Raw genomic sequence first — 26,611 nt, forward strand, 5'->3', positions numbered from 1 at the left:
AAGTTCAAAATTGTATGTTTCAAATACACGAAAGACATACAAGATTTCATTGAGTAAAATTTTATATAAATAAATTATTATCAGATTGTAAACAATTTTGAGATAATTGATAATAATTGCTCACGTCTAGTGAGCGTTAAGTACGTGCGTACGTACAATTTTCAAGAACACTGATTTCCCAACGTGATGAATTTTTTTTAATACACTTCATAATTCGTAATGGAGGAAATATTGCCATTGCGCGATACTTTTTTTGGTCCAAATGAAAAATATTCAATTTAACTGTATGGAAGTTTTAAGGTAATTGCTCAAGATAAAATCGAGTGTGAAATGAGTGATCTGAAATTAGATGAGATTTCAATGTGACTTTGAAAAGTCAAAATCAGAGATTATTAGCCAAGACTAATCGTCAATGTCCAATATGTTGGAAAGAAAACATAAAAATAAAATTAATTATAAACATAAACCACGAAGTAGTTAATATTTAATAACATAGAAAAGTTCAACGAACTCTGATGGTATTAAAAGTGGACGTATTTCGAACGTTTAATTAGATTATTAATGAATGAGGGACGCGTACAGGCAAAATACATTGGCTACGAAATGGTGGTGAAAGTTAACGTGATCGCGAATGGCGCGAGGGTGCCTTTGTTAATGTTTTTTCAAACGAAACAGCCAATAAAGGTAATGATAATTTGTGATTTTGTGTGAACATGTGAAAAAGATTTACAATGCGGTAATAGATATGTAGGTAGTTATCTTTAAGATAATTAAGTCACATTGTATCTAGTATTACTTAATTGTATTCTAGCTACTTAATTATTAATTTAATCCGGGAAACAGACTAAACAACTGGTTGAATGTTTCAGGTAAAGTTGAACCTATGTTTTGTGTATTTAAACATTATGTTTATGGTTGCTAAATGAAAAGTGTCACATGAAAAGAGTATAATTATTTCCATAAAAGATTTTATATAAATAAGCAGTGACGAGTTTAAAAACTGTTTTGTGATAATTTCGATGTGCATGTGTTATGAACATGTTTTTAAGAGAGCTGTAATTTTTTAGATATATGACGTGAAAGTTACGACCATTTAAAGAAATTACTCAATTGATAAATTTATAAATTAAAGTTGGTATCTGTATAAAATATGGTAGTCATATAACTTACAGTTTTATTAACCAAAATACAGAGTAAAGCTTTGTCAGTGAGTCATAAAAATTCGGAAAACTGTCGTGAAACAAAGAATAATTGATCCCTGTGAAAGTAAATGTTGATGACGTAGATTCAAAACACAAATTTTCATTTTTAAAACTTGGACGATAAGTTACTTAAAACAAAACTTCGACTACTTGAAGGTGGCAAATGGTTCTATCTCCATTTTTCCTAGTTTTCCAGGAACCTCGTCCATCACATTCTGGATAATTAATTGATCTGTTTCTTTCATTTTGTTTCTTATTCTACGTTTCAGCTAGTCGCCATTTGCTGCTTCCCACCACGTCTCATCACATTATTATTAATGGCTTAATGAGTTATCTTCAAAATCAGTCAGTCATTTCTTTTGCGTAATATAACTTAGTAGGTCGGACAATATCCTTTTGGTGATTAATTATTATCGTAAATTAATTTCGTGAGTTTTGATAAACATTGTGAAATGTGAACTTCAGTATTTTTGCATCTTGTAGGGATTATTTTCACTTCCTATTACTGTTTTGGCAAGTTCACGCTTTTATAATATTTGGAATTTCTTGAAATATACAACTGGAAAAGGTTCCGTTTCTAGCAAAGTAACTGATTTAATGTAATTTTGATATCAGCAATGTTAAAAGTAAACTGAAATAAGATCCATGGTGCACATTTTTTAACCCAAAAAACTTTCCAAATCAATACATAATGACATTTTTTATGGGGTTATAGCAAAAGTAACATTTATTTATCAGTCAGCTACAATAGAGCTGAAATGAAAGTAATCTCAAAAATATTCATTGCGAGTTCTAGAAACAATTAGCATTCTACCAAGAGCAAAATGAAACTTAGTTTGAACATTTACATCTGCTTTCACCATTAAAAATCGATATTGCCGGAACTGTTAGTTCAAAGGTTACGCATACATTAGAATTCGATAATATGTACATCATATCCAAATCTGCAAACAAATTTGGGGAGTGGCGTTTAAAGAAATGGCGATGAGGTCATTGGGCGGAAACTGAAAAAGGTGGAAAGTTTTACCTGTCCTAGTTGTTTTCGAAAAGTTTAACAGGAAATATTCTAAATTTTCTAAATCTAGTTTAGGCGTTTTCACTTTAAGATAAGGTTTTATTCAATTAGAAAGAAGCACGTTAACTTAGACAGTTCAGAAGAAAATTAATTAATTCTCTTCCAGAAATTGGCAAACAGCAGATTGTGAGAAATATGGATTATATTTAGAATATATTTAGTAGAGAACTTATAGCTAATCTGATCGACATTCAGTAAAATATATGGAATACTTAAATTACTAAGCTCTCTTTATTGCGTTGCACCGGAACATAAACGGCGACTTAAGCCTTTAATAAAGCGTGCCTTATTTTTAAGGAACTATTAGTTATGGAATGATTTAAGAAATATTTTTATAAGTATAAAGAATATGAAATAATGGATTAGAGCTAGTACAAAAATGTGGTTAAAGCTTTCCTTGGAAATGGTATGGAATGGCGTTTCAATATTTATTCATAAAATTTTCGTCAATTTGTACTGTTTATCGATTATAATTATTTGTTAAACTTAAAATGTTAGTTTGAAAAATGTTAACAAATTAAATGGAACATTAACGTTTTAACATCGACGTAACGTTAACGCCATTGTGGATGGGCCTTGACGCCTTTATACACACTTTTTACACTTTTATTCCCTTATCTAAGAATTACTGTTTTTGAAATTGGAAGTCATCCTTGAGAAAATTTGAGGAAGTCGTACCAAATGCAGTTACCAATATTACTTCAGAAATTTTGAGCAATGTTATCTTGCTTATCTTCTGCTTATCTTCGCAAATATGTATTTCTTGACGCTCCAACGTAAAAATGATCTCTTCATTGTAGAATGTGTAGCAAAAAGACCCACAGTGCCACGTTGACATTGGGAAAAGAGGTAATATTATTTTTTACTACGTCCCTTAAATTCTTTATTCATGTTACACATTTATTGAATACCAAAGAAATTCAAAGCTATTGTCAATGCTTCGGTATACATTTAGCGTTTTTCTAATATTTTTAATTTTTTGAGCCGGCCTTTGACGGGAACCTGTTTGACGTGGCGCCCCCAGGGTGCCTAACTTTCTGGATTATTCGCCACTGCTGCTCTGTCGACAATTTTTCTCCAATTAAACCTCCATTGAATGATGGGAATATAGCTAATTGATTTATTTCATCTGCAACTGCGAAATTAAATTGCTTGGTTTGAGAAGGCTACAAGACAACATCGATCGTCTAATTGTGTTTGACGAAAATTAGTACTCTGTGTATATAATAGTTTTTAAGTGTTGCGGCTTTATGGAAATTAGTATAATATGTTGAATCTCCGTTGTTCCCATCACATCAATATCGGAATCTATACGTGGGTTGTTCCTTTGTATTTTGTTCATTTCGGCGAGGAAGCAACATGTTTATTGAAGTGACTGCTCTTTCATTAAGCACAAAGACCTGTCAGCTTCCAGGCACTGTTAGATATTATCACAATTCCAGACAATCAAGTGTACCCCGAATTGGCTCAGTTACGAGCGAGGTCTTTGTAGTTTTTTCCTGCGATTTAAATAATGCAAATTACACTTCAATCCATACATTTCTGATTATTTCGCGGTTGAGCAGGTCAGCCAAAACTGGGTCAAGTATTGAAGTATCGACGACGACAGTGCACTGTTTAAACTCGTCGATCGATGGTCGGTCGAACTGTCGCTGCCAAAAATTAATCAACACGAATGGGGTCGAAGTACGTCCGTGCTAAGAAACCATTTCTCACCTCCACTAGATTAATTAGCGTTCTGTTTACTACTTTGTTGTTTGACCCCATCAAATTCCTGACGTTTCCTTTTTTACGTCGTCAACAAAATCTTCATTGATGAGACATCGGCGAAGAGCTGGAATTCCACCCTCCGCTTAAGTTGTGTAACAAGAGTCGTCGTCTTTTCGGCGCCACGGTGCCGAGCGTCATCGTGCGTACGCGATCTGCTCCCGTTCCACATGCCGTTTCCTGGTGGTTGCTGGCCAGTGTCGGTGCGATCCGAAAGCTGCCAGCTTCAAATCAAATCCCACCATGAATCTTCCCTTGCTCTTCGGGAGATCTAAAATCGGCAGTGGTACGCGCGGGTGTGGATAATTGAGTTGTCGAAAGGTACAATCATGTTTAGAGAAATATTCCTGAAGAACCTGGAAGGTAGTGTCGAGGAAAGTTTGGCGTTCTCGAAGAGGAAGGTCAGTAGATTAAAATCGTGACGCTTAAAGTGGCCATTGTTCTTAATTGAACAGGTAGTGATGTTTCGGTTGGGACGGTTAAATGGCTTGATTAAAAAGCAATTTGTTGCTTTGTCGTCGGTTGGAATCGATACATTCTTTCGTCACCTCGGCAGATAACGAATTTATTCCTCTTTTCATATCTAATGAAAAACACTTACACGAAAAAAGTGGCCTTTATAATATCACGTCATTTTTATATTTAATACAGCAAATGGATTTTCTACGAATATTTTTTTCTGTAAAAATTCAATTTCACCACCAGTCTTACGTCTCATCTGTTATCCTAATTTTTTGCGTAATCCAATTATCTTCTCTTTGATAATTCCTCTGGCTGTCAACCTACTCTTCAATAATTAATTTTTAGTCTTTTATTATGCAATTTTGGTTACCACTCGAGTTGACAATATCCACTTGGAATATCGATTTTGAAGTGCTTCCTACGCTCTCGAATCCAGCGCTCCGTCTCGTAGATAATTTTACTTTTTGCAACAAAATTAAAAAACATTATCTTTTGATCTTGGCCATAAATCTCCAAATTCTCTTATTTATCTCGTTCTCCACGTCCGACTTTTTAGGAGTTTAGGAGCGACATCGTTATAAATATAAATTGTAACCAAGATGTTCAGATAGAATTTTGTTTTATTAATTCGAATGATTTTGGACAACAGTTTTGTAACATTATTTTATTAGAATATGAATTACATACTTACATTTGATCTGCCGCCCACAAATGAAATAAATAATTCACTGTAGAAGTTTGTCATTTGTGGGCGACACGATAACGGCGGTGTTAAATGTGTTGCCTAACACTAATTCCTTGAGTCGTTTACGGCTTCTAAAAATTATTGTTACTTTACGAGGTCGTGAAAATTTTATTATGGAGATTTTTTTCAATATCGAGAATTCCTGTAACTGTTTCGAATATTCCAGTTTTTGTGACACAACAATCTGGGAATGAATCATATCACCAGTTCAAGTACGACGTTTTGACAATATATTTATTGGTAGTGATGTCAGTATTGTCAGTGAAGGTAAATCATAATTTCATCAAAATTTTGTTGGCAACGTTGTTGCATAAGAAATTAAGCGTTATTGACCCCACAAGCCGAGAGAAAAACCTGGGAGCGTTGTTTGTTGCATCGTAAGTGGGTTAATTGATGTGTTGGTGTTCGAAAAGCTAGAGTTTCGCATTAAAATCGCCAACAACAGCCCCTCCCGTTGGCGCCGTCCGCAATTTGATCGCAATGCCGCCGCAGCGCGTATTCCAGGTGAAATTCTTCTCGTTTCGTTTGTTTCGGTGCGCGCATTCCTTCATGAGCGGCGGCGTCCGCGCTCGCCTTACCTTTGTAGTTTATGGTAATGGTGGGTTTCCATCTGGTTCGAACCTGACCGGGTTTTCCGTTGCAGGAACTGGGTTCCCAGCCCCTCCCGACCATCACCAGCGACGATGTCGACACCCAGTCCATACCCCGGCCCAGATCGGGAACGTGGGGCTCCAAAGCGGACAGCAAGCAGAAGAGCAAGGACGTCGCCAAGCCCAAAGCGAAGGAGGGAAAGAGCAAGCAGCCCAAGGAGGCCAAGACCGAAGGGAAGAAGGAGAAGAAGAGGGACAAGCATTCGGGCAGCCGGAGCGGCTCGGCGTCCAGATCCAACTCCGCGGAGAGGCGGAAGTCGGGAGATGACGTGCAGAGTCCCAAGAAGGCGGGAATGTTGGATGCCTTCAGGGCGAGGTCCAACTCGGACGCAAGCAAGAAGAAGGGCAGCGCGTTCATGGCGTCCATGAAGAGTGCGATGCTGGTGAGTGAGACGTCAATTAACTTTCTTCTGTTACGAATAGTTTATGTGATTTTACCATGAACTTTGCAAATGTGTGATTACATTCGCGATGATGACATTATTTAAATCAGAGTGGTGCAGTTTACCTTAAGAAAGTAAAAGTGTCTTGCAATGGTAAAATTTTGGGATAGACTTACAACGTAAACATTTCAGAGCTTCCGCAAAATTATCAATCGCCTTTTGCGAAAAAATTAATTTTTGTAATATTCCACATGGGCAAGGTGAATTTTTTCTTGTATTGTTGGTCTAGTAGTTCACCTCCAAAACCCATCGCGAAGTTGCATATATCGCGGTCCGCCAGCTCGCGGTCTGTTTACGAAAATAAGACCGTTAGCGATTTCAAGTGGCAAGGTTAGAGGAACTATATTTTTAGATTTAACCTCATTATATTATTTCGTAACTCTTAAATCGGTCTCGTTTCGGAACTGCAACAATAAAATTGAAACGTTAATGTCGCGGACGACGTATGCAGCCATTAATACACGATTAAGCAGTTGCTGTAAAATACTGCAAAAGTTAATTATGCCCATTCACGACGAATTCTCGTCTTTGTTCTCACAATGTGATTATTTTTTGTAGCACACTGGTCTGATGCACGCCCGTAAAGCCCCGCGTGATGGGTCCGCCCATCCAGTTCGTGACGGTAGTTCCCATACCCAGTACTACCACACCGTAACAGCGGCATCTTCTAACAAGAGTCCCATGACGAAGGTGATGGACATTTTCAGGAACAGGTCCCATGCCAGTGTACCACCTGAAGACAGACGCAAGGTAGGTCAGCTATTCCAGTTTTTGAGAAATTGGTTGTACTCGATGTACCAGTTAGATATGTGCAAATTACATAATTTAAAAAAGCAAAAAAAGTACTTGACAATTAAAGATGCTTTGAACATGTTCTAATGAGTAGTTGTTTTTAGTTTTTTTTATTGACGTTAATTATCCATAATTTGCACAATCACCTTAGTGTGCTATTTATTTCATTAATTCCAATTGGCTATTTGAACTAACTGGAAATAAAAATAGCCTTTACACTGGCTGTGAAATAATATTTAATAAAATATTTGAGATGAGGAGGTAGTAAATGATTTTTGCCAAGTGCCAAACACATCCCAGCTGAGTTAAAATATTAGTCATTGTAATATTTACAGTTTATTTTTAATTGAATTACTACTGTTAAGGACTTGAATGTTATTTTCCAACGATCAGTTGCCGATTGATTTGTTTGTTTGCAATTGTTATATCGTGTAAAACGTGTCTTCGAAATGTATCAACACATGGAAATTTTGTTATTTTTACTAAAAGAAAAACTTTCCGCCGCTTAAGGTTTTCACTTATCCCTTGAAAGCATGCTTTTTTGTGTGTGTAAATCAAACACTTTATCAATCGCACACTTCATTTCAGAGGTACCCATTGTTGCAAGAGTAAAACTTGATTGCGTCAAATGTTTTTTTTTCTTGGAAAGTGAAAAAAAAAATGAAAGGAGGCTACAAAAATAAAAAAAATTAACAGAGAACATTTAGACTGAAGTTTAGTTCTTTTATATGATTATTAAGATTAAAAAACTTTATGACAGGTTTCCTGTTGTCAATTAGCGAAGAAAAAGATTATAAAAACCTTTAAGAAGTGCGGGTGTAGATGGCGATAAACATGTTGCTGAAATTTGTGTCTCCCAGGACAAAATCTTCAATACAATAGAATTAACTTCACTGACATCGTTAACTGAGTCTTCCATCTATTTCATGCAATGTTCAGTTTGAATACACATACTAGAAAAAATATTGACCATTTCATGCGTAGAAAAATAGAACTTTTTTCCCAGTAGATTTTTTTTAGTAATTGAAATGATGGTTGGTCGTTTATCTTTTTCAACGGAATAATAACACAGAGGTTTTATTTCTTTGACAATGAGACATTGTTTTATTATTTTATGGGATGACCTTCTATATAAACCTATTAATTCACACCGTATTTAAAAAAGTAATTCATTCTATTTAACTGCGAAAAGTATATGCATACTGCATTACTGAATTTATAGGCCTTCGTTCATATTCTTTAAACGACTTCGATAATTTGATGAAGACGTGCATTCCTTTTTGAGAACGATAGAAAAATCTGTTGACAATATTTTATTATGCCAAAACTATTTGTTTCAATGAGTGTTGAAATAAATATTGTAAATATGAAATAGTAATAATTTGTTTCTTAACCCAGTGTTAATGAGCTGGACGAGTTGGACTAGAACTTCGTTTTTGCTTGATAATTTTCTGTTTTAACGATACAAATATGTACTGTTAAGTTGGAAGCAGTTGTCAAATGATATAATTTTGTTTTTCCTGTCAAATTTCGAGGCCACAAGCTTTCATGAGGTGGTGGAAAAATGATCTTGGTCATTTTTACTTTAACGTGCGCCGGTGATTTTATACAATTGAAGAGATTCAAGGAAAAGTATTTTTGACAACACAGTTAGGATTATTTCTACGATAAAAACTCTTCAGACCAATTTTGGACACTATTAAATTTTGAACAAAATCTCTTCTATACCACTTTCTGTTTCTGAAATATGGCCGTTAATATGCTGATCTGTTTACGACGCAAGACCTAAATCCACCTTTGGTCACGGCGTCCATTAATTCCGCACTACTATTGCATTTATTCATTAATTTTCAACAACACGAATTTTCTGCATCTAAATATGTACAAATTCTCACTCCTCACCTCTAAAATTACAATTGCTTAAAAATTGCAAAAGTTGTAACGGTTTCAAATGAAATCATAAAATGAACTTCACGAAAAATTAACATTAAATAAAATGTTTTAAGATTCCTTCAATTGTGATGGAAAAAAAAATCCTCCAAACGTTTTTTTATCTCGATTATTTTCAGTGCGGTCGAAAAAAACTAGACGTGTTTTTTATTGTGAAATGGTTATAACCAATAACACATGACTTAATTCTATCATTACATACAGGGTGTCGTCGAAATCGAAAAAAAAATCGGTATACTTTGTCCAGCGAAAGATTGGGAGATTTTAAATTGTATTAAATTAACCCAACACTACAAAATGCACTAGAATACATTAATTGGAGCATAATTTCAGGGCAAAAATGTTACTGCTTGAAAGATATATTTCAAATTTTAGGTGCGCTAGGTATTACTTCCTCTACGTAGAATTTAGTGGTTTTTATGTCAACCAATCTCTCGTTGGACAAACTTTAGTTGGTGACGATGAATAGAAATTAAATACATACATTTTTTTTTCTAGTAAGTCTCTATAAAGCATTGAAAATTTGCTCCAATTGTCCAAAATAATCTTTTAGACATTTTTCGAACTATGGAAATTCAAAATAAATATGTAAAATATTTTTTCTGAATTATGTACTCCAACTCAGTAGCGTACTAGATATTTCGGGCAAATTTTCAATGCTTTATATCTCAAAAACAAGAAAATTTTTACTAGAAAAAATGTTTGTATTTAACTTCATTCATCGTCGCTAACTACAGATTTTTTTTAAATGCATTTCGAGGACACCTGTATAATGGTATTGACTAAATGAAACGTATACTGGAAGAAAATATTTTCACACAATCATCACTGAACTGGAAATTTAACATTTATTGTTAGTCATTTCTCCGTTGGCCTGTTATTGACATTTTGTTGACATTGGACATAATCAAGCAGGAAAAATTTAAATTTGTGACAATACCATGAAATTTTAAAATAGCATTGACCACCAAAACTGATTGTTCCCGGCTGTGCTTGTTGTAAATATTTCTTTCAAAAAGTGCTCTATTATCAAAAACGGAACGAAGCCTTTTTGACGCATTATTTCAAGGTGATAAAAATGCTTAAATTAACAATAACACATTTTACTCGGAGTCATTACTATCCGTGTCCGTGTAAATTTTCAGAACTTGTTTGGTGTAGTTGTGTTTCGGAGGAAAATGTAATTGACGTTAAAAAAGATCATCTGCATATACTTACGTGAACTCTGAAGGTTTTTTTTATATCCATAAAAAACGCAACTACTCCTAATTAGAGCACCTAAATATAATTACAATGACTCTTAAATATATAGAAAAAGTAGTTGTTTGCCCTGGGGCAGATTTACATGAAAGTTGCCAATCATACAAGGCAGAAAGTACTAGTCTGTCAAATGTAGTTTTCGTCTACTGGAGTAATGAAGTCGTAGTTTATCTACGATGAGTACTCTGGTTAGATGCATTTTCATGATGCAACGTCTATTCTAAAAATGTGTGTAAAACCAATGATGAATGATAATTGATAATTAAAACAACGAAATTATAAATGTTAATGTAGTCAATAGCTCAGCATGTATAATAATCGTTCTCTGTTATTTTGTCCACTTCTGGGTAATTATTTACCAGTTGAAAAACAGCATTTGCATTGCAAAAATAATCTCCAGATTGTGTATTTTGTAACTTCGAGTCGTTAATAAAAACTCAATTATTTTGGTTTGGTTGTGGCCCAGCTTTACCGTGCACACTAATTGAAAGAAGAGCATTACGGAACGTCCCGCCAATGTGTGTTAATTGTAAATTAACGACGTCAGAGTAAATTATAATAATAACAATAATAGCTGCGGCAAAAACTGCCAGCGACTACACACGTTCCGGAAAAAAATTTATCGTCCACATTAGCATAATGTGTACTTGTTGACCAACAACAAACATGTGGCCGAATTTGATAAGTCCACATAAATCCTAATTTTTACAAATCGTTTCGTCTTTGGTACATCTCATTTTTTAAATTAATGGTTCATAAACAAGTTTTAATTATGATAAGGACGGAAAGTTCACGAACTTTGCATTCTTGTTTTTGTTTTGTTTATAACTTGCGTCACGGCCAAGTCTGCCAATTGGGATTTCGTTTAAAAAACCTGGCCCACAACGGACTTCCCGATAATTCTTTCTCTGATGGGCAGGAGCGCAATCCTGCCACTGGGTGCAGCACTGCAATTCGGCTAAACTTTTTGGGCGTCACGTGGCCCCCGAACGATAATATCGCAAGTCATAAAGTTTCAACCTGGTCGTGCCGACAGACGTCAGTGTTGATTCAAGTGTTGAGCAATTTTCACGTTACATAAGCAAATACAAAACCTGGAAACTTGATAGCACAATGTCACACAGTATCACACACGAATGTGATTTTTCTGACAGGTGCGAAAAATTTTTCACACCGGAATGGTAAAAACAAGTGGCACGACGCAACTGGTAATGTGTTTTTTTAGCCAGCACGTGGCTCCTCCTGACAACACGACGAAATAATTTATTGCATGGGAAAACTTCAGCCGTCACGCATCATTCACGGTACCGATGCGAGGTGCGCTTTTGGTGGAGGCTGAGGGAGTTTTGGAAAAGCGGAGCTTTTCGGTCGGTAGTTCGGCGCGGTTTCTTCGCGTAGTACGAAGTAGGGAGATGGATTGTGTGTTGTGGTGTTGTGTCTGATGTTAGTTTTATCTCGCGACCGGTTGCGGCAGGCGCGGAAATCGAAAAGCCGACTTGCCGTGTTCGAAAATGTCTCTTCTGGTGCATCTGTTCCGGCCGCGAGATGTGTCGTACGTGTTGTTACCACCGTTTTAATTGGATTCTTGATTAGAGCCAATTGTTTGGGAACGGTTAAATTGTCCACTCGAAATAGAAGTATCCTGTCTGTTAGCGCGCGAAGGACGCTTCCAAATTTTTTCCAAAATTTTTCGCCCAGCCGGAAGGTTACGCATCCTCGACGGGGCCGGTAATCGTTGCATAATCGAATCGATTACCATTCTATTATTACAATGTCGTTAAAAATTCGAACGTAAGTGCTTAAAATTTACAGGAGTTATTAACACCCATGCGTTCGTGTCAATCCTGTGATTTGTGCCACAAACAGTGGAACGTTCAAATTGACTCAAATAATGAAAAGATAATTGGACGTTTGTCGTTCTTCGCGGAGTTGTTAATAGACGTCGAGAACCATTCGGCGGATCATCTGCATAATTCGTGCTAAATCGCGCGTTTCTATCTGTTTTTCCGAAACGGAATCGGAAAACTAGAATCGCGTCTCACATGTACACAATCACGTCAAAAATAGTTAATTATTACCTTTTATCATGAACATACAAAAGCTTTATCCCAGTGTGTATTTGTATTTAGATAAGGTTGTCCTTTCGAAATTTTTATATGACAAATACTTTTGTACATTTGGTGTTTAAGGTTTTTAAATATTGGTTTTGGTCGAGGTGCCAAATCTTTACTGTTTTTTGAAAATGTTTGGGCAACTATCGAATCATTTCGAAATAGTGTAAATACACGAGGCAAGAGCTTAGTGATCCGATATTGCTGATACCATTTAGTTTTTTTTTTGTTGCTCCTAAGTCGGGATTTACTGACATCTGATTGTAAACAAATTTGTCGGCTTATAAATTTTTATCATCTCTAAAATATGTTGCGTGGGAGTTGTTTAGAAACTTTAAAAACACTTGGCCCCTATTCGTGCACCTGAAACTTTGTCAAATTCGCGAGTTGTTTTTAAAATTATGAAAACAATTATTTTTTTTGCCGCCTAATTTATCTATTTATTCTAATTTTTAACTTGTGATTAGTTCGATTTATTGTTTAGCGGTCGCTAACAGGTGTTAAGTTACGTAGAAATGTCAGATGTAATCGACCCAATAAATCACCTTGCACAATCTAGGATTATTTGTGGCTTTATGCGTAAAAAATCCTTTGTGCAGTGCACTTAAATCATTGTATTTTACTTATTCAGAATTTATCCGTTCCCAATACGTCGGCCGTGATAGAAAGACTGTTCTCGACGCAGTTCTTAGTGAATCTGTGCGGTTCTGCCGTCGGTCCAAATGATCGATGAATTTTTATTTGTTTATTTTCTCAACGTCAAGGAAAATTACCCAATCGGCGTTTGAAGTATCAGGTGCTTCTTGACGATTTTCGGGTAAACATTCGATTCGAGCCGCGCTCCTTTTCTGTGCGGTGGTGTGTTCGATAAAATGTAACCGGGAGAGAGTGCAAACAGTGTTCAAGATGGCACAGTATTTCCGGTGGATGAAGAGCAACAAGAAGGATGAGATTCCGTTCGTCAAGCCTCGAAGTCACTCTTTGGATGCCAGAGGTGTGGACGCTTCAGATATTAGGAGATTGGCACTAGTTAATGTACGACTATTTTCTAATTGAATTTAAGAGTGTCTCGAAACCTGCTAGGTGCAAGTATTCGTGTGGGCTTTTCATTCCCATTGTCTCGCAGACATATCACGCCTAGATGACCGCATTCACTTGACCAGGGTTCGTTGAATATGTTACGAAAGAAGTTTGTGTTTTTCGGTGGCCAACATCTTGCAGATCGTTTGAACGAGATGCGAATTTATGCTTCTCGAAAAATTTTAATTGACCACCTTCTCGGTGTATGTAGTCCATTGCTCTCGAATTATGTGAAATATGCAAATTAAATAAACTCCAATACACCTACTACATAGCCTGTGATGTGTACATCGCTTGAAACATCTTGATTTAAGAACGAATCAATTGTGGTTTAAGATCACAAGACGTCGATCGCATTCTGCAAAAGTTAATGATGATTTACTAGTCAATTTGCGAATATAATTACTCTCGATTAACTCTTTAAATGGATGCATTTGAACGCATATCTGTAAGAAATTGTTTTCACATTTTGGACTTATCACTTTGCGGCCGTTTATCGGCATTGTACACATTTTACGGCCCAAAAGCTCTCGTAATTAAGTCATTTCATCTAAGTATATCACTTTTCTATATATAGATCTGTTTACTCCTGTGATGTGTGGCAAAACGTACATTGGATAGTTATTTGCTAAGGAGCAAGGTCAGTTTCAATAAAGCCAGCTAGAAAATTATAATGGAGGATTAGAAAATTATTGCGCTATTTGACCTAGTTGTCGAATGGTGATGCAGAAAACTCAAATTAAATGTCGGAAATGCTGCGGAAATTTTTTCTCCACCTAGGCTCTAGATTTTGAACGTTTCTGTTGCTAATATCTCTTTGTTTTTGTTGCAGAAAGCCGCCCAGCAACTTGCAGGTGAGTCCTCCAATTTTTGTTTACTTCTTCGAGAACGTATTTACATTTTTGCGAAATTAAATGACTCGAATGTGAGCATTATTCGAGTGGAATTAACAGGTAACTGTAACACGGACGTAAACTGTGGTGTCGCACCGACAGATGGCGTAGTCCGCAACAGTTTCAATGTTGTCGAGCGTAGGAGGTCCACGAATATGGGGGAGATAAATCAATGATTGTAGTCTGGATGGCGATACAGACGAGGCGGTGGAACGGCCTAGCCAAAATAGCTACAGGTTCCGTCTATTGTTGTGACTCCCATTGTAACGATTTGTTGTTGTTTTAAACGAGCTTGTTTTTGCCAGAATCGCCTTGTTTTCTTTCCATTCAGAAAAAGTCTGGCAGGAGTCCGTTGTTGTTTTCCACACTTTAACAGCGAAGTATTCGAGGCCGAGATCACAAACTTCGCCACGCCCGGACCGGTTTGTGATGATGCCGTCTCGCGTGTTTGTGGGTCAAGCGGTTTGCTGCGTGCTGAATTGGAAATACGACGTTGTGACGTCAGTACGATTATCACAGATTGCGGCAAGACGAGCCCCCCGAGTTTGCGCGTTGCTCGTCCGGTGGTGTAATTCATCGTTTCCCGTTCGGCTCCAGCAACAACAATAAAGTGCACACGCACCCACACACATGTGCGTGTGTTTATGGTGCGATCACATCTTCGCTCGTTCTTTATTTGGGGAATTTGTCGCGACAAAAATGTGCCAAAAAAGGGGTTCTGTTTCGTGTCAGTTTGAATTTTTTGCTGATGAAATTTTGTTACATGGTGGAGGACCAAACCAGATTGAGTCGGATTACTGAGATTTATTAATTGCGTGGGGAGATGAATGGCGATTAAGACGAGCAAGAAACGATTGGTTTATAACAACACAGGAAACGTTTAATTATCTTGACAGAACTTTTAAATAATAAATATTGCTTTAAGTCGGTGATGAGGCGTTTAACAATACCTACTTCGCAGTTTTTTTTAAGTTTCTCGCTTAAATGAAAAATGACAGCGACTCCTATTATGTTAAGTGGTCTGTGAGCTTGATTGTAAGCCATTAATTAGCAAGATCTTATCAGGTGCTGCAGTGTGAATGTAGATTTTTTATCTGAATAATGAACGCGGGAAGTAGAGTGCACTTTCCTATCTTCTTCATCGATCGTTGGAAAGAAGTCTCGCGTGCTCCTTCATTTTGATTGCACGAGAGTCAAGACAGACATCTTTTCACTTCTTCGGCTTGGGGTTGATTATAAAATGCGAAAAATCGACGTCGTTACAGAAAGGATGTTGTCATTGTACGGTGTAAGGACGCCACCAGGAGGCATTTGAAATTTTTATGTCTCTCTTAGGTGTTCTTTACAGTGAATTAAACAATTTATTGTGAATGCACTTGAGGGGCATCTTGGTCGAAGATGCAGTAAGAAATTTATTTTACTTTCGAAAAACGTATCACCGGAAAGTAGGTTAGTTGCCCATAAAATGGATGCAGTTCTGAGCGAAAAATTGAATTGGATTTTTGTGTTAGTTGCGGTGAAATACGGCTTTAACCCGTCGCGAATAAAAATCGCGCATTAAGGGATTTTACTCTTCCAATGACGATATTCGGTGAAGGTTTTGCGGCGATTAAATGTACATATACGTTGTTGGAGAAAAAAATGAAAGGAATTTTTTTTCTCGACAAAATTGAAAGTAATTGTTTACAATGGAGTCTTAAGCGTTTTTGTTAAATTATTTAAAAAGTGATTTGTTAACAATAGGTAAAAAAGACGCATCAATTGTTTTCGTAATGAACAATGGTATTTTATTTGCGCCTGTTAAAATCTATATGTAATAGGTTTGAATACCAAAATATTTTTAATGTTTGTTTAAACAATGAAATTCAACCGAGAATGCACAATCGACCGACCTTGATGGTATGTGATTGGTTGTATTGTTGGTATTGTTAAAAAATTTCCTCGGCATCGTAAGTTAATAGAAAGTTTTTAGGAGGACGATAAAGAGTAAATGGGTAGTTGTTTATTCAGTTTTATTTTCTTGTAATAAAATTTATGTAAGCATTAAATGGTAGGTATAATTAAATATTCATGTGTTTTTGTTTTCGTATTTAAATTTTAAAAATCAATAGTCGTCTTCTCTCAATTTTATATGCGAGTTTATTCTGCTGACAACCGTTGAACGTAAATCTTGTTAAAATGAAAAACTTTTAAAAAGCAGTTTCTTCGCTGAATTGACGTATTCATATTAAAAATTGCGAAAATGGAAAAATACTCGTAAAATGTAAACACTTAGAGATTATAATGAGATCAAAATCGTAAATTATCCATACTTAGTATCATGAAAAATGATAAAAGCATTTAGAGTAGTAAATTAAACTGCCACACTCGGACTCAGCAAGTTTGCTGTTGGTTATTTTGTTTTGGTGATTAACCCTTAACTGCTTATGTAGGGTGTTTAGTCAACTCGGCGTGTATATATTATCCCAGAATCAAGTCCTGTGTTGTGTATTTTGTTCCATAATGTTTTCAGTATTTACTACTTTTTTTTTTTGAAAAACAGGAATAAATGTTTCGCTTAAAATGAAGAATTTTAATGTTAAAATTAAGTACGTAAATGTGAAAACATTTATAGGGAGCCAATGGTTTTGAATTATGACAGAATCGAAAGCGTAAATTTATTATCCATGCTTAACTAGAAAGAGCTTACGACATAGGGTAAAAGTATTTAAAGTAATAAATTAATCTGAGACACTTGATAAAAATGTAACCGTCTAGATCTATTAAAAAATGTACTTGAAAATTGAATTCATACAAAGGTAGCGTTTTTTTTAAATTTTATAACTTTTGAGTGTTTGTAACATTGTTTCTACTATCTCAATTATTTGATCTTTGATCTTCGCAGAGAACCTTGAAGGAAAATTGTATGCTTTTGGCACGTTATTTTTTTAATTGCTTATTGTGTTTTTTAACTGACATTTTTTACCTTATTGAACATAGTCACACACGTTGCGAATTTTTTTAAATTCCGGTAGAACATATTACATATACGATTATGTTGTCTATTTAAAAAACATTAAATACATTAAAATTATTCATTTCTATTTTAAATTAACAGCTCAGGAAAAATAATAATTATCTTTTTGTACTGCCTATAAGTACTGATTTTCATTAAAATCCTAGAAAGAGTTGACCCATGTCATTGTATTTTTCGTAAGTACCAATTACATCCCACACATTTTCTTCAATTGGCGACAAATCTGGCGACCGAGCGGATCGTGGAATTGCGTAACATTATTTTTTTCTTGTGGGTAATCTGTTGTCACTCTTGTCGTTTGAGAACGTGCATTGTCTTCATGAAACAGTGGTTGGTTTAACCCCTTTACAGAAGGAATCGTAACAGGCCCAGTTCATTTGGTACGAAACCGATTGCGTTTAAACTTCCACGAATAAAAACCGAAGGTGACCTGCTGTCATGTGTTATTACACCCCAAACCGTTACCCCTTGTGTAAACGCTGTCTAGTGTTCCACCTCAAATTGTAAATTTCTTATTTTCCCACATGAGCCAAACAAAACAAAACTGGGACTCACTCAAAACAAGTTGATTCCATTCATGACCCCAGTTTGCTCCCCCACAACACTATTCAAGCCGACGAGCACGTTGAGGGTAAATAAACATTGAAATGGTCTTTATCAACGAGACCCAAAAGTTCTTACAAAAAACATACACCATGGAAACTGTACATTGTAAACCTCCCAGCCAACAATTACTAACTTGCCTCAGAACCGCAAGCAGGATCTTCATATTGTGCTGTGGTGGTTCTCCGAAGACGAGCAGATATGAAAAGATCTTCAGACCACCTAGACCAATACTGACGTAACATCGCGGCCTTCACGGTCAAGAATTTGTCTTCGTGAAAAAACTATCTCATGGCAATAAACTCAAATAATCTGCGGTAAATACATAACTTGTTCGCATTTTTTAAAACTTTAGTGTGTAACACACAAATTATGAAAACCACAATAAGCAACTGCACATAACTTTAGAAATAACCTTCTGCATGCAGATAATATAAAACGAAGGAGAGAAAAAAGTGACAAGAACCGTAGAATCCCTGCTTTTAAAAATATTGCTGGTAAATATTTCAATGAAATCTGGCGACTCCCTAGGTGTTTCGATTTTTATGCAAAGTAGGAAAGATTTTTGCATCAAATGCAATACATATTTTAATTTTATACATATGTACATATCTATATTTAAGAGAGATGCCATAAACATTTTTCACGATTTATGATTTATCCAACATTTTTATTTGTGTCGTTTACTAATTGTTTATATGTATCGGTTTTTCTCAAAGGAAAAATTAGCAAGATTATCTTACATCTTGTGACAGAAGCAACTTTCTTAAGATGTTTTTGTTTACGTTTACGAGAGCGAACCAGCCAGATGGTCTGCCCATTCAGTAAAGGAGCTAAAAAAAATAAACAGAATTGTAACGGTAGCGCCCACAAACGTAACCGAAAGAGGATACATTTCGAGATAACGTGTAGAATGTGTTTACTGAAGAATTGTCCACTTTAGGAAGATGTGTAAGATGCAGTGTACTTGCTTTTTTACAATTGTCATGGGCGGAATGATATTAGTCATATTACGTTAAAACGTGTCTACGTGGTTGAATCAACGTCGTATAAGATTATTTATTTTAGAAATGAGTAATGTCGGAACCGTGATCCCGATAATTTCTCTTGGCAAGAAGCTTCTGGAAATTAATTACCGATGCAGGATAATTAGTTGAGTGTCATCACTCATCATGTTGCGCAGTTCCCAGAGAAATTTATCATTTTTGTACAAGAGCTAAAACAGCCAAGAAGAGAATTCTCGACGTACCTTCTGGAACCTTTTGCCTTTCGTGTTCCTAATCGCAGAGAATTAGGCAAATCCGACGTGGTCGAGGGAGATTTGTGCAAATGATGATGATCAGGGGGTACTTTTCAGCGTGACCTCGCATTTATCTCATCAACTAACCGAGAGGAACACTGCGCGCACACTTCCAACCTCCGACGCTCCGGACTCTGATTCACTCCGGATGTCAAGCAGCAGTACAAACCCCAACGTCGAGCGTGTTGCATGCGTAGAGCTCCTGAAGCTCCTTTCAGTCACAATGCCTTGCCAATAGCGAAACGTTCCGGTTGCTGCACCAACGCGGACACGTGCGGTGTGCTCCTCCAGTTTGTTCTTCCATATAGTGGTGTTTGATCGAAATCGACGAACACAAAGAATATATACACTCGAGTGTTGTGAGTGAATGTTAAATTAACACTGGCAGGCTCGTACATAACAGGTAAAATGGACCCACGTTATGTCGGCTAAAATAGATTCGTCCAGCGAAGCGTCCTCTCCGATTGTCTCCATTAAAAATGTAAAGCTGTTGCGAAGTTGTGAAAGTGAAAAGTTTTCAGGTTCTGTTCGTACCGGTTAAGTTGTCTGACAGGGAATCGCGACAGTAATTGCACCAGCACCGGTAAATGGATTTCCGAATGACGAAAGTAATCACCGTAATTGATGTTTTCTTGTTGGGAATTTTGTTGCGGTCGGCAAAAAATTTAATTGCGGACCTTGCTTCGTTTTAAGGATCATTATAATCGGCTTTTCTTGCAAAAAATTGCAATTCGAAGTTGTCCCAGTTTAGTTTCGTCCTACGCAATTAATTCGTCCTATTAGGACTTCGCCGCGACCGCAACCACCTGACGCGCACGATGAATAATAGACCGAATGAGTTGGGGGGTGGAGTAGACCGTCTCTTTGTTTTGGGAGGAATTCCTGAAGCTCGTGAGCGAACGTGGAGAACTCTATCGATTCAGGCAGTTTTTGGCCGTGGCCAGAATGCGGAGGGTGTTTGCCCCAATTTCGTCAGCAGGGGCGGTCGCTTTCTTGCGTAAATACAATAACAGTATCGGATGTCGTGTGTCGACAATAAAAATTGAATCGTGCCCCACGGTACCGTGAATCATCCGCGCACCACGCCAATTGCACAATAATTGTTTGATGATTGATTAAAATCCGTTTGCACCGATTGTGCATAAATGCACAAATGTTGCATTCGTGTTTGTTTTGGGAAAAATACCGGAGTCGTAGATGACAGCGAAGGAGACTGTGCGAGCGGCAAAAAAAGCCATTAGAATCGGTAAAAAATAGATCCGGTGCTATAAATGGCGGAGGGACCTCTCCGCTTTTATGTCGGTAATTATAAATTTTAGATCGAATCAGATGTGCTCCAAGACTGATTTAGTAAAATCGAAAGTTGGTTGAACTTGCATTAAATAACCGACGAGATTGACATTGTAAAATGAGAAAGTTTGAAGTTCTGAGGTCGGGTTTGAGAAATTTCTGAAAACGCAACCCGCGTTGGAGTTTTAAAATGTATTAATAATTCATTTTTCTGCGGTTATCAATATTAATGAGAAGTTGTGTAGCTACCAGTGTTTTTCGTTTTAATTATGGCAGGAAGTCAAAAAGTCCTATCTGACTGATCACTGAAGGAGTACAGAATCGTCGCTGAAAGTTGGACTCTCAGAACTTTATCTTTATGAATATTTCTTTTATCAGTATCACACGGGCCGTTAGATAGGATGATTGAGTGGAGGAAACATGAAACTTTTCGCTCTTTGCCGGTTTGTCCATCATCTCGGACAGGTTTTACTCTTGAGATCAGAAGCAAAGGTCACGAGAATCACTCAAAGCAGGACCTTTCAAAATTGGGAAACTTGCTCAATTTGAAGCAAATATAAATTTACCCAGCCCACTCGATAAAAATATAAAAACATCATTTCAGTTTTTTTTGATGTGTTTGTTATTAAACATGCCCCGGCAATTATTCCGGTGACCGTGAGCATCACATCCATTACCTACCTGTAGTGAGAATTTGCAGTGGAAATTCTCAACTCAATAACGTTATTGCACTTTGGTCAGGGTGAACTATCGAATTCGAGTTTCCATCGACGATATTGCGAGAAGATAAACAGGCGGGAAACCTTGATGTAAATTGATAGTCCTCGGAATAAAACATCTTATTCAAGCGTTAACCGTGAATAGGTATTTCACAAGTTGTTTATCAATGTGGAAAAAGGTTGAGTACCTGTGCGTACAAATAATATTGCCATTGACCTCTGACAGTATACGTTTTGCGTCGAACCAAGGGTGAGGCGCAAGAAATCACTGTAATCATGATGACGCGGTGCAGTTTATCCTCGTGCACATTTTTTCCCCACATCCGGTAACAATAAAAATTCGCTACGATTGCGAAAATTTGTTCGAACAAATTCTGTTTATCCAGTGGAAAACGGCAGTTATTGCGCTTGTAAAGAACGCAGTGCGAATTAAATTGTGCAGGTGCGCTTTTTCTGTTTCGATGCTAATCAAGCACAAAGACGAAAGAAATGTTTTCCGGGAAAAAAATACAATTTCGATCGGATGCGCTGTGTAAATAACAGCGACCAGAGGATAAGGGGGATTAAGTGCTTCGCGCCCTGATCCCTCTTTTAATTATAAAATTGGTCCATAATTAATTGGCGTGCGACGGCAGCGCTACATAATTTGGAGTTTTCCAGTTGTGGGCGGATTATGAAATTGTTTTTGTCAGTTAAAATTTCGTGGTTGTGAGAGAACGTCAACGTTCAATTATTAGATTTTCGGATTTATACTACCAGTTGACATCTTGAGAGTCCGCAATGCATAGATTTGGAAATTACTGACGAACAAAGCAAATACGCGTTTGTGCGTTGAGAAGCGCAAGATTTCACCTGTTTGCTTTTCGTTACGCCCACGTTTTTTTGTGTTGTTGAAAGAGTGTGTGTTTGAATAGATTTTTTTATTTCGAAAATAATTTGTTTTCGATGGAATTGATTTGTTTGTTTATCGTTTTATTACCATTTATTTTAATTGCAATCGCGTTGCGAATATAATTGAAGCATGTAAAAAATACATGTTGTAAATAACTAAAAATTGCACGCGTTTTTAATAGTGGTTTATTAAAAAACTAGTTTTATGGGAGCATATGTTCGCGCACGAGTTGTGAGCACGAGCCGCACAGCGGCGAGCTTTTCATAGATCGAAATAGTAATTTTTTGTAACAAGTGCATCAAGTGCTTTTTTACGATGGAAAGTTTGTGATGGCACGAGCCGTAGGCAGTGCAACAATCGCACCAATGAAAAAGACACTTTATGCAAACAAACAATATTTTTCCACGACTATGTACATGACACTTATAACTTGACAGTTAAAAATAATTCAATAACTTTCGGCTTTTTTTTAATTAAAATCGTATAAAAAATAGTATATACACCTCTGGAGTGCATGATTTTTACCCTCGGTGCTTTGTAGAACAAACTGCGCCTCGGGTAAAAAAAAAATGCATGAAACAAATCTGTATCAGGGAAAAAAAGAGCCACTTTACTCCTTACAATCAATCCAGCGCATTTACCGGTAGGTGGCGCTATAATAATTTTTCGAATTGTGAAAAAATTGCCATAAAAATATGTTTTTCACTCGAAGATAACAGCTATTCTCGTTTTAGAAAATCATCTATTGATTTCAGTAAATGATAGATATTTATTACCAATTAAATCGAGAGATGATAATAATAATCAGAATGATTTTTCTAAGAATTATATGTACAGTGGCGAGCACGGAATTTCGCACACATTGGACATTTCACTGACATAATTTTATTAAAATAAGATACTGGCGGCATTTTAGTGACAGTTTAGGTGAAACGTCAGTCATGATCACATATGTCATGATTGATTATAATGACAATAAAGCTTAAGAGTAGATAGTTTTTTTTTATTTAATGACATACAAATTCGTGTGCGACATTTCGTGCTCCCAACTGTACCAGCAGTTTTGACAGTTCTTTTGTCAACAAATAAAGTTTGTTCGTTCCATAATGGTTGTGTAGGATAAAAAAAAATGTGCCTCGCCTTCGGCTCGCTTGGCCATATTTTCTTTCGATCTGAAAAGCAATCCCTTCACCGCTTAGGTATACAATATACTATTTTTGATATGAGTAAAAAAAGCATGTTTACTTTAGGAGAAAATTAATGTTATTTTATATTGATTGCGGAGGGAGTTCTTTTAGTTTTCGTGCCAAACCTTCATCATATTCTAACAACGTAAAGGTCAAGTTTTCAGCTATTTAGTTTCTTGGACGCTTTTTTGGGACATGTGGAGGACTGGATTCTTTTGCGATGAAAGTATGTACATGTCTTTGACGAAATATCTTTCCTACAAATTATCCGCTCACTCCAGAGTTTCAATACACATTTTGTATTCTATGCTCTTATCTGTTTCTGTAACATTCAACAATACAGGTTCTATTACCCCAAAGTAATGCTTTGTTTTTATAATTTTCAGCATACATGTCACCGTTTCGTGGACAGTTTTGTTAGTTTTTTAGATGTTTCACAGCTTTCGTCAATTTTGGCATTATTTCGAATACGTCTTGCTTGTCAGTTAATTTCTTTAAGCTATTTTTAATATTTCGTCATATCCACGATACTGTAATGTTTCTGTTTTTGTCTTCATGCTTTCTTGTTAATAACAGTTTTCTATTTTCCTCTTCAATCTCAAACTTCCTGTTTTCTCCATAAATCTGTTCTTCGATGTCTCTTGACTACTAATTTAAGAACTTTTATCTGTTCTTTTCTTTTTGGTCAATTTCTCCTTACCTTGAATTGTTGTACTCTTTTAAATTGTTAGCGAGCATAGCTGTTACTTGTTATGTACTTACTAGCCTATACCAAAATTGTTTGTAATTAATACAAACGTATCTTACTCTTTTTTTTTATATCTGCGTATTTCTGGTCGTTCGTTTTAAAGTGTTTACATCACCAGCATGCCTAGGTACGAGTATATAAGAGCTTTTCATGTAGTTTGATTTTAAATAAATGTACGTATAACAAAAACCACCGTCTCAATTGGGCTATTATTAAACAAGCAAAATATGTACACACCTACAAGTTAAGAAGATCATACTTTAAATTAATTTATTATGTAGTGGTTTCCGGTTAATTGGGGCACCGGACAATTGGCGCAATCATATATTTGGGCCAAGTGGTCAAAAACAAAAACAAATGGATAACATACCCAGTAATGCTTTTTTTTTCTGGCACAAAATGCCGCAAATACCTATGAGGATATTTTAATAATCAATGGGGTAGTAAAAATAATCGTAATTAGTCCTAATTGACACTATCTTTTTTGTCAGTTCAATACGTTTAGTGGTACTTCTTCTACAGTCAAAAAATATCGCCAAATTAATTTTTACATTTAAAGTAAACACTTTAAATTTCGTAAAGAGACAAATATAAAATCACTAAAATATGTCAACATTATTTAATGATCTAACGTGTGTTCAAGAAAATTGTGGCTAGGTGCCCTGGTGCTTGCTTTTGTTTCTGTTAACGTATGGCGTAGCTTCAGCAGCTGTCAAATAATTCGTGAAGCAGGAAGTGTAGGACAAAAGGGTGGACAACTCTCAGTACGATTTTACAAACCGTTGAACGAAAAATGAACAGAAAGCGTGAAATTGTTATTTATCACAAATAGATGAAGGTGTGATCAAAATACGTTTTGGGGAATAGAGAAGCCTGCTTGACCATACATTTATTTGAACACTGGTTACTTTACAAGAGTATAGGTACATTCGTGTATGGAGTAATAGCGTGTTTTTTTTTTTAATTCTCTTTGCGTTTTCCGGTTGTTACATAAACGTACAGATTATTGTCTTCTTCACTTTCAAAACTTTTATTGTCGTAGTCTTATGAAGTTGTTGGTCATGAATAGTTCTTTTGTAGTGTTTAATTTTTGTGGAGATTTAATCCTCGTTGCAGATTTTATTTGATTTTTTTTAAGATTATAATCATAGATATTTGTAGGTATTTTTTACATTAACTAATGAGGACAGATAGCTACCTTGCAGAATTCCTTAAATTACTAATCTTTTTCTGAAAAATGTGGCAACTCAAGCCGAGATTTTTTTTCGTACACGAAAGTGACAGTATAGAATCTACAAGATTTATTGTAGGCGGGGTATCATTTGTAATATACTTTTCATTATTGATCACTACTGAAATTTTTTTTGTTCAATTAATCTTCGAAACATCGTTCGAGAGCTTTCTTCCATTTTTCTTTTTCTCTTTGTTGTTTGCCATTTGTAGTCTACCTGTTTTTGTTTTTCCGCTTTCTCATTTGGAATTTTTTAACCCAACCATCAACAATAAATTTCATTGTTTTAACCTCATCCAGTGTTGGTTATAGGTTACGTTTTTTTAAACCGTGTGCAAGCATTGTTGTTCATAATTATAACGCAACGGGATACAAATTACATATTACACAGTTTGTTATAAATCTGGAATATTTCATTACTTCAGTAAATCATGTTAATTTTGGACGGCTTAATCTAAACAAGACTTTCTCAACGTTCCAGACCTACAGTCTCCTTGCATGCAGTAAGGACTTCACATTCAGGTTATCCGAGATACATTTCTATTTTCATTCGCCAGTCTAAGGATATGACCGCGTCAAGATCGCCTTTTATTTTGAACAGCCTTGCACATTGTTTCGCTGACATTAATGAAAAATAACATACTTTCGAATACTGATCCGATTGCGCGTTTAGGTTCTTTTCCAGAAGTTCATTCAATTTATTTCTGTATTAAGAAGCATTTACCTGAGAGTAAATCTTCGGAAAACTCGTTTTTAACCTCGCATATCAAATTAAAAGTTTCCCCGTTGAATTTTTTCCCACTTTCTCGAACACAATCTCCGGATCGGGGGGCGGTAATAACATAATTTCAGAAAGCGTGATCCGCAAAGGAGCGCGTAATTCCTGCACACCAGGGAGCAGGATGTCTGTCCGTTCGTCATCTTCGGGACAGGTGGGTTGCCAAATGTGCCAGGAAACGCTTGCAGCAGACGTCGTGTGTCGCAATGTCGTGACGGATTTGTAAAATGAATCGAAAGAGACAAAGTTGTCATTAAGGCGACGGTGTCGGTGACCTCGAGCTATTTCTCGTCTTAACGGCGATTAATCGACCACAAAGAATGTATTAACCATAAAGTCGGGGCTAGATTATGCGCAGAACGGGATGGCTCAAAAAGTGCCAACTACCTACATTTTAATTTTGAACCGAGGTGGTCG

At 36.3% G+C, this 26,611-nt stretch overlaps 1 protein-coding gene across 6 annotated transcripts in view; it reads left to right on the top strand.

Moving 5' to 3' along the window:
* The window catches only part of SNF4Agamma (SNF4/AMP-activated protein kinase gamma subunit), a 62,617-nt gene that overhangs the window by 16,414 nt on the left and 19,592 nt on the right, over window positions 1-26,611 (top strand). For all 6 annotated transcript variants that reach the window (XM_069049021.1, XM_069049020.1, XM_069049016.1 and 3 more), the window contains 3 exons: window positions 5,895-6,284; window positions 6,903-7,094; window positions 14,370-14,391. In XM_069049021.1, the coding sequence (XP_068905122.1) occupies window positions 5,895-6,284; window positions 6,903-7,094; window positions 14,370-14,391 (604 nt within the window). The remainder of the gene's footprint in view (window positions 1-5,894; window positions 6,285-6,902; window positions 7,095-14,369; window positions 14,392-26,611) is intronic.

Source organism: Tenebrio molitor, chromosome 5 (genome assembly GCF_963966145.1).
Source record: "Tenebrio molitor chromosome 5, icTenMoli1.1, whole genome shotgun sequence".
Taxonomy (NCBI): domain Eukaryota; kingdom Metazoa; phylum Arthropoda; class Insecta; order Coleoptera; family Tenebrionidae; genus Tenebrio; species Tenebrio molitor.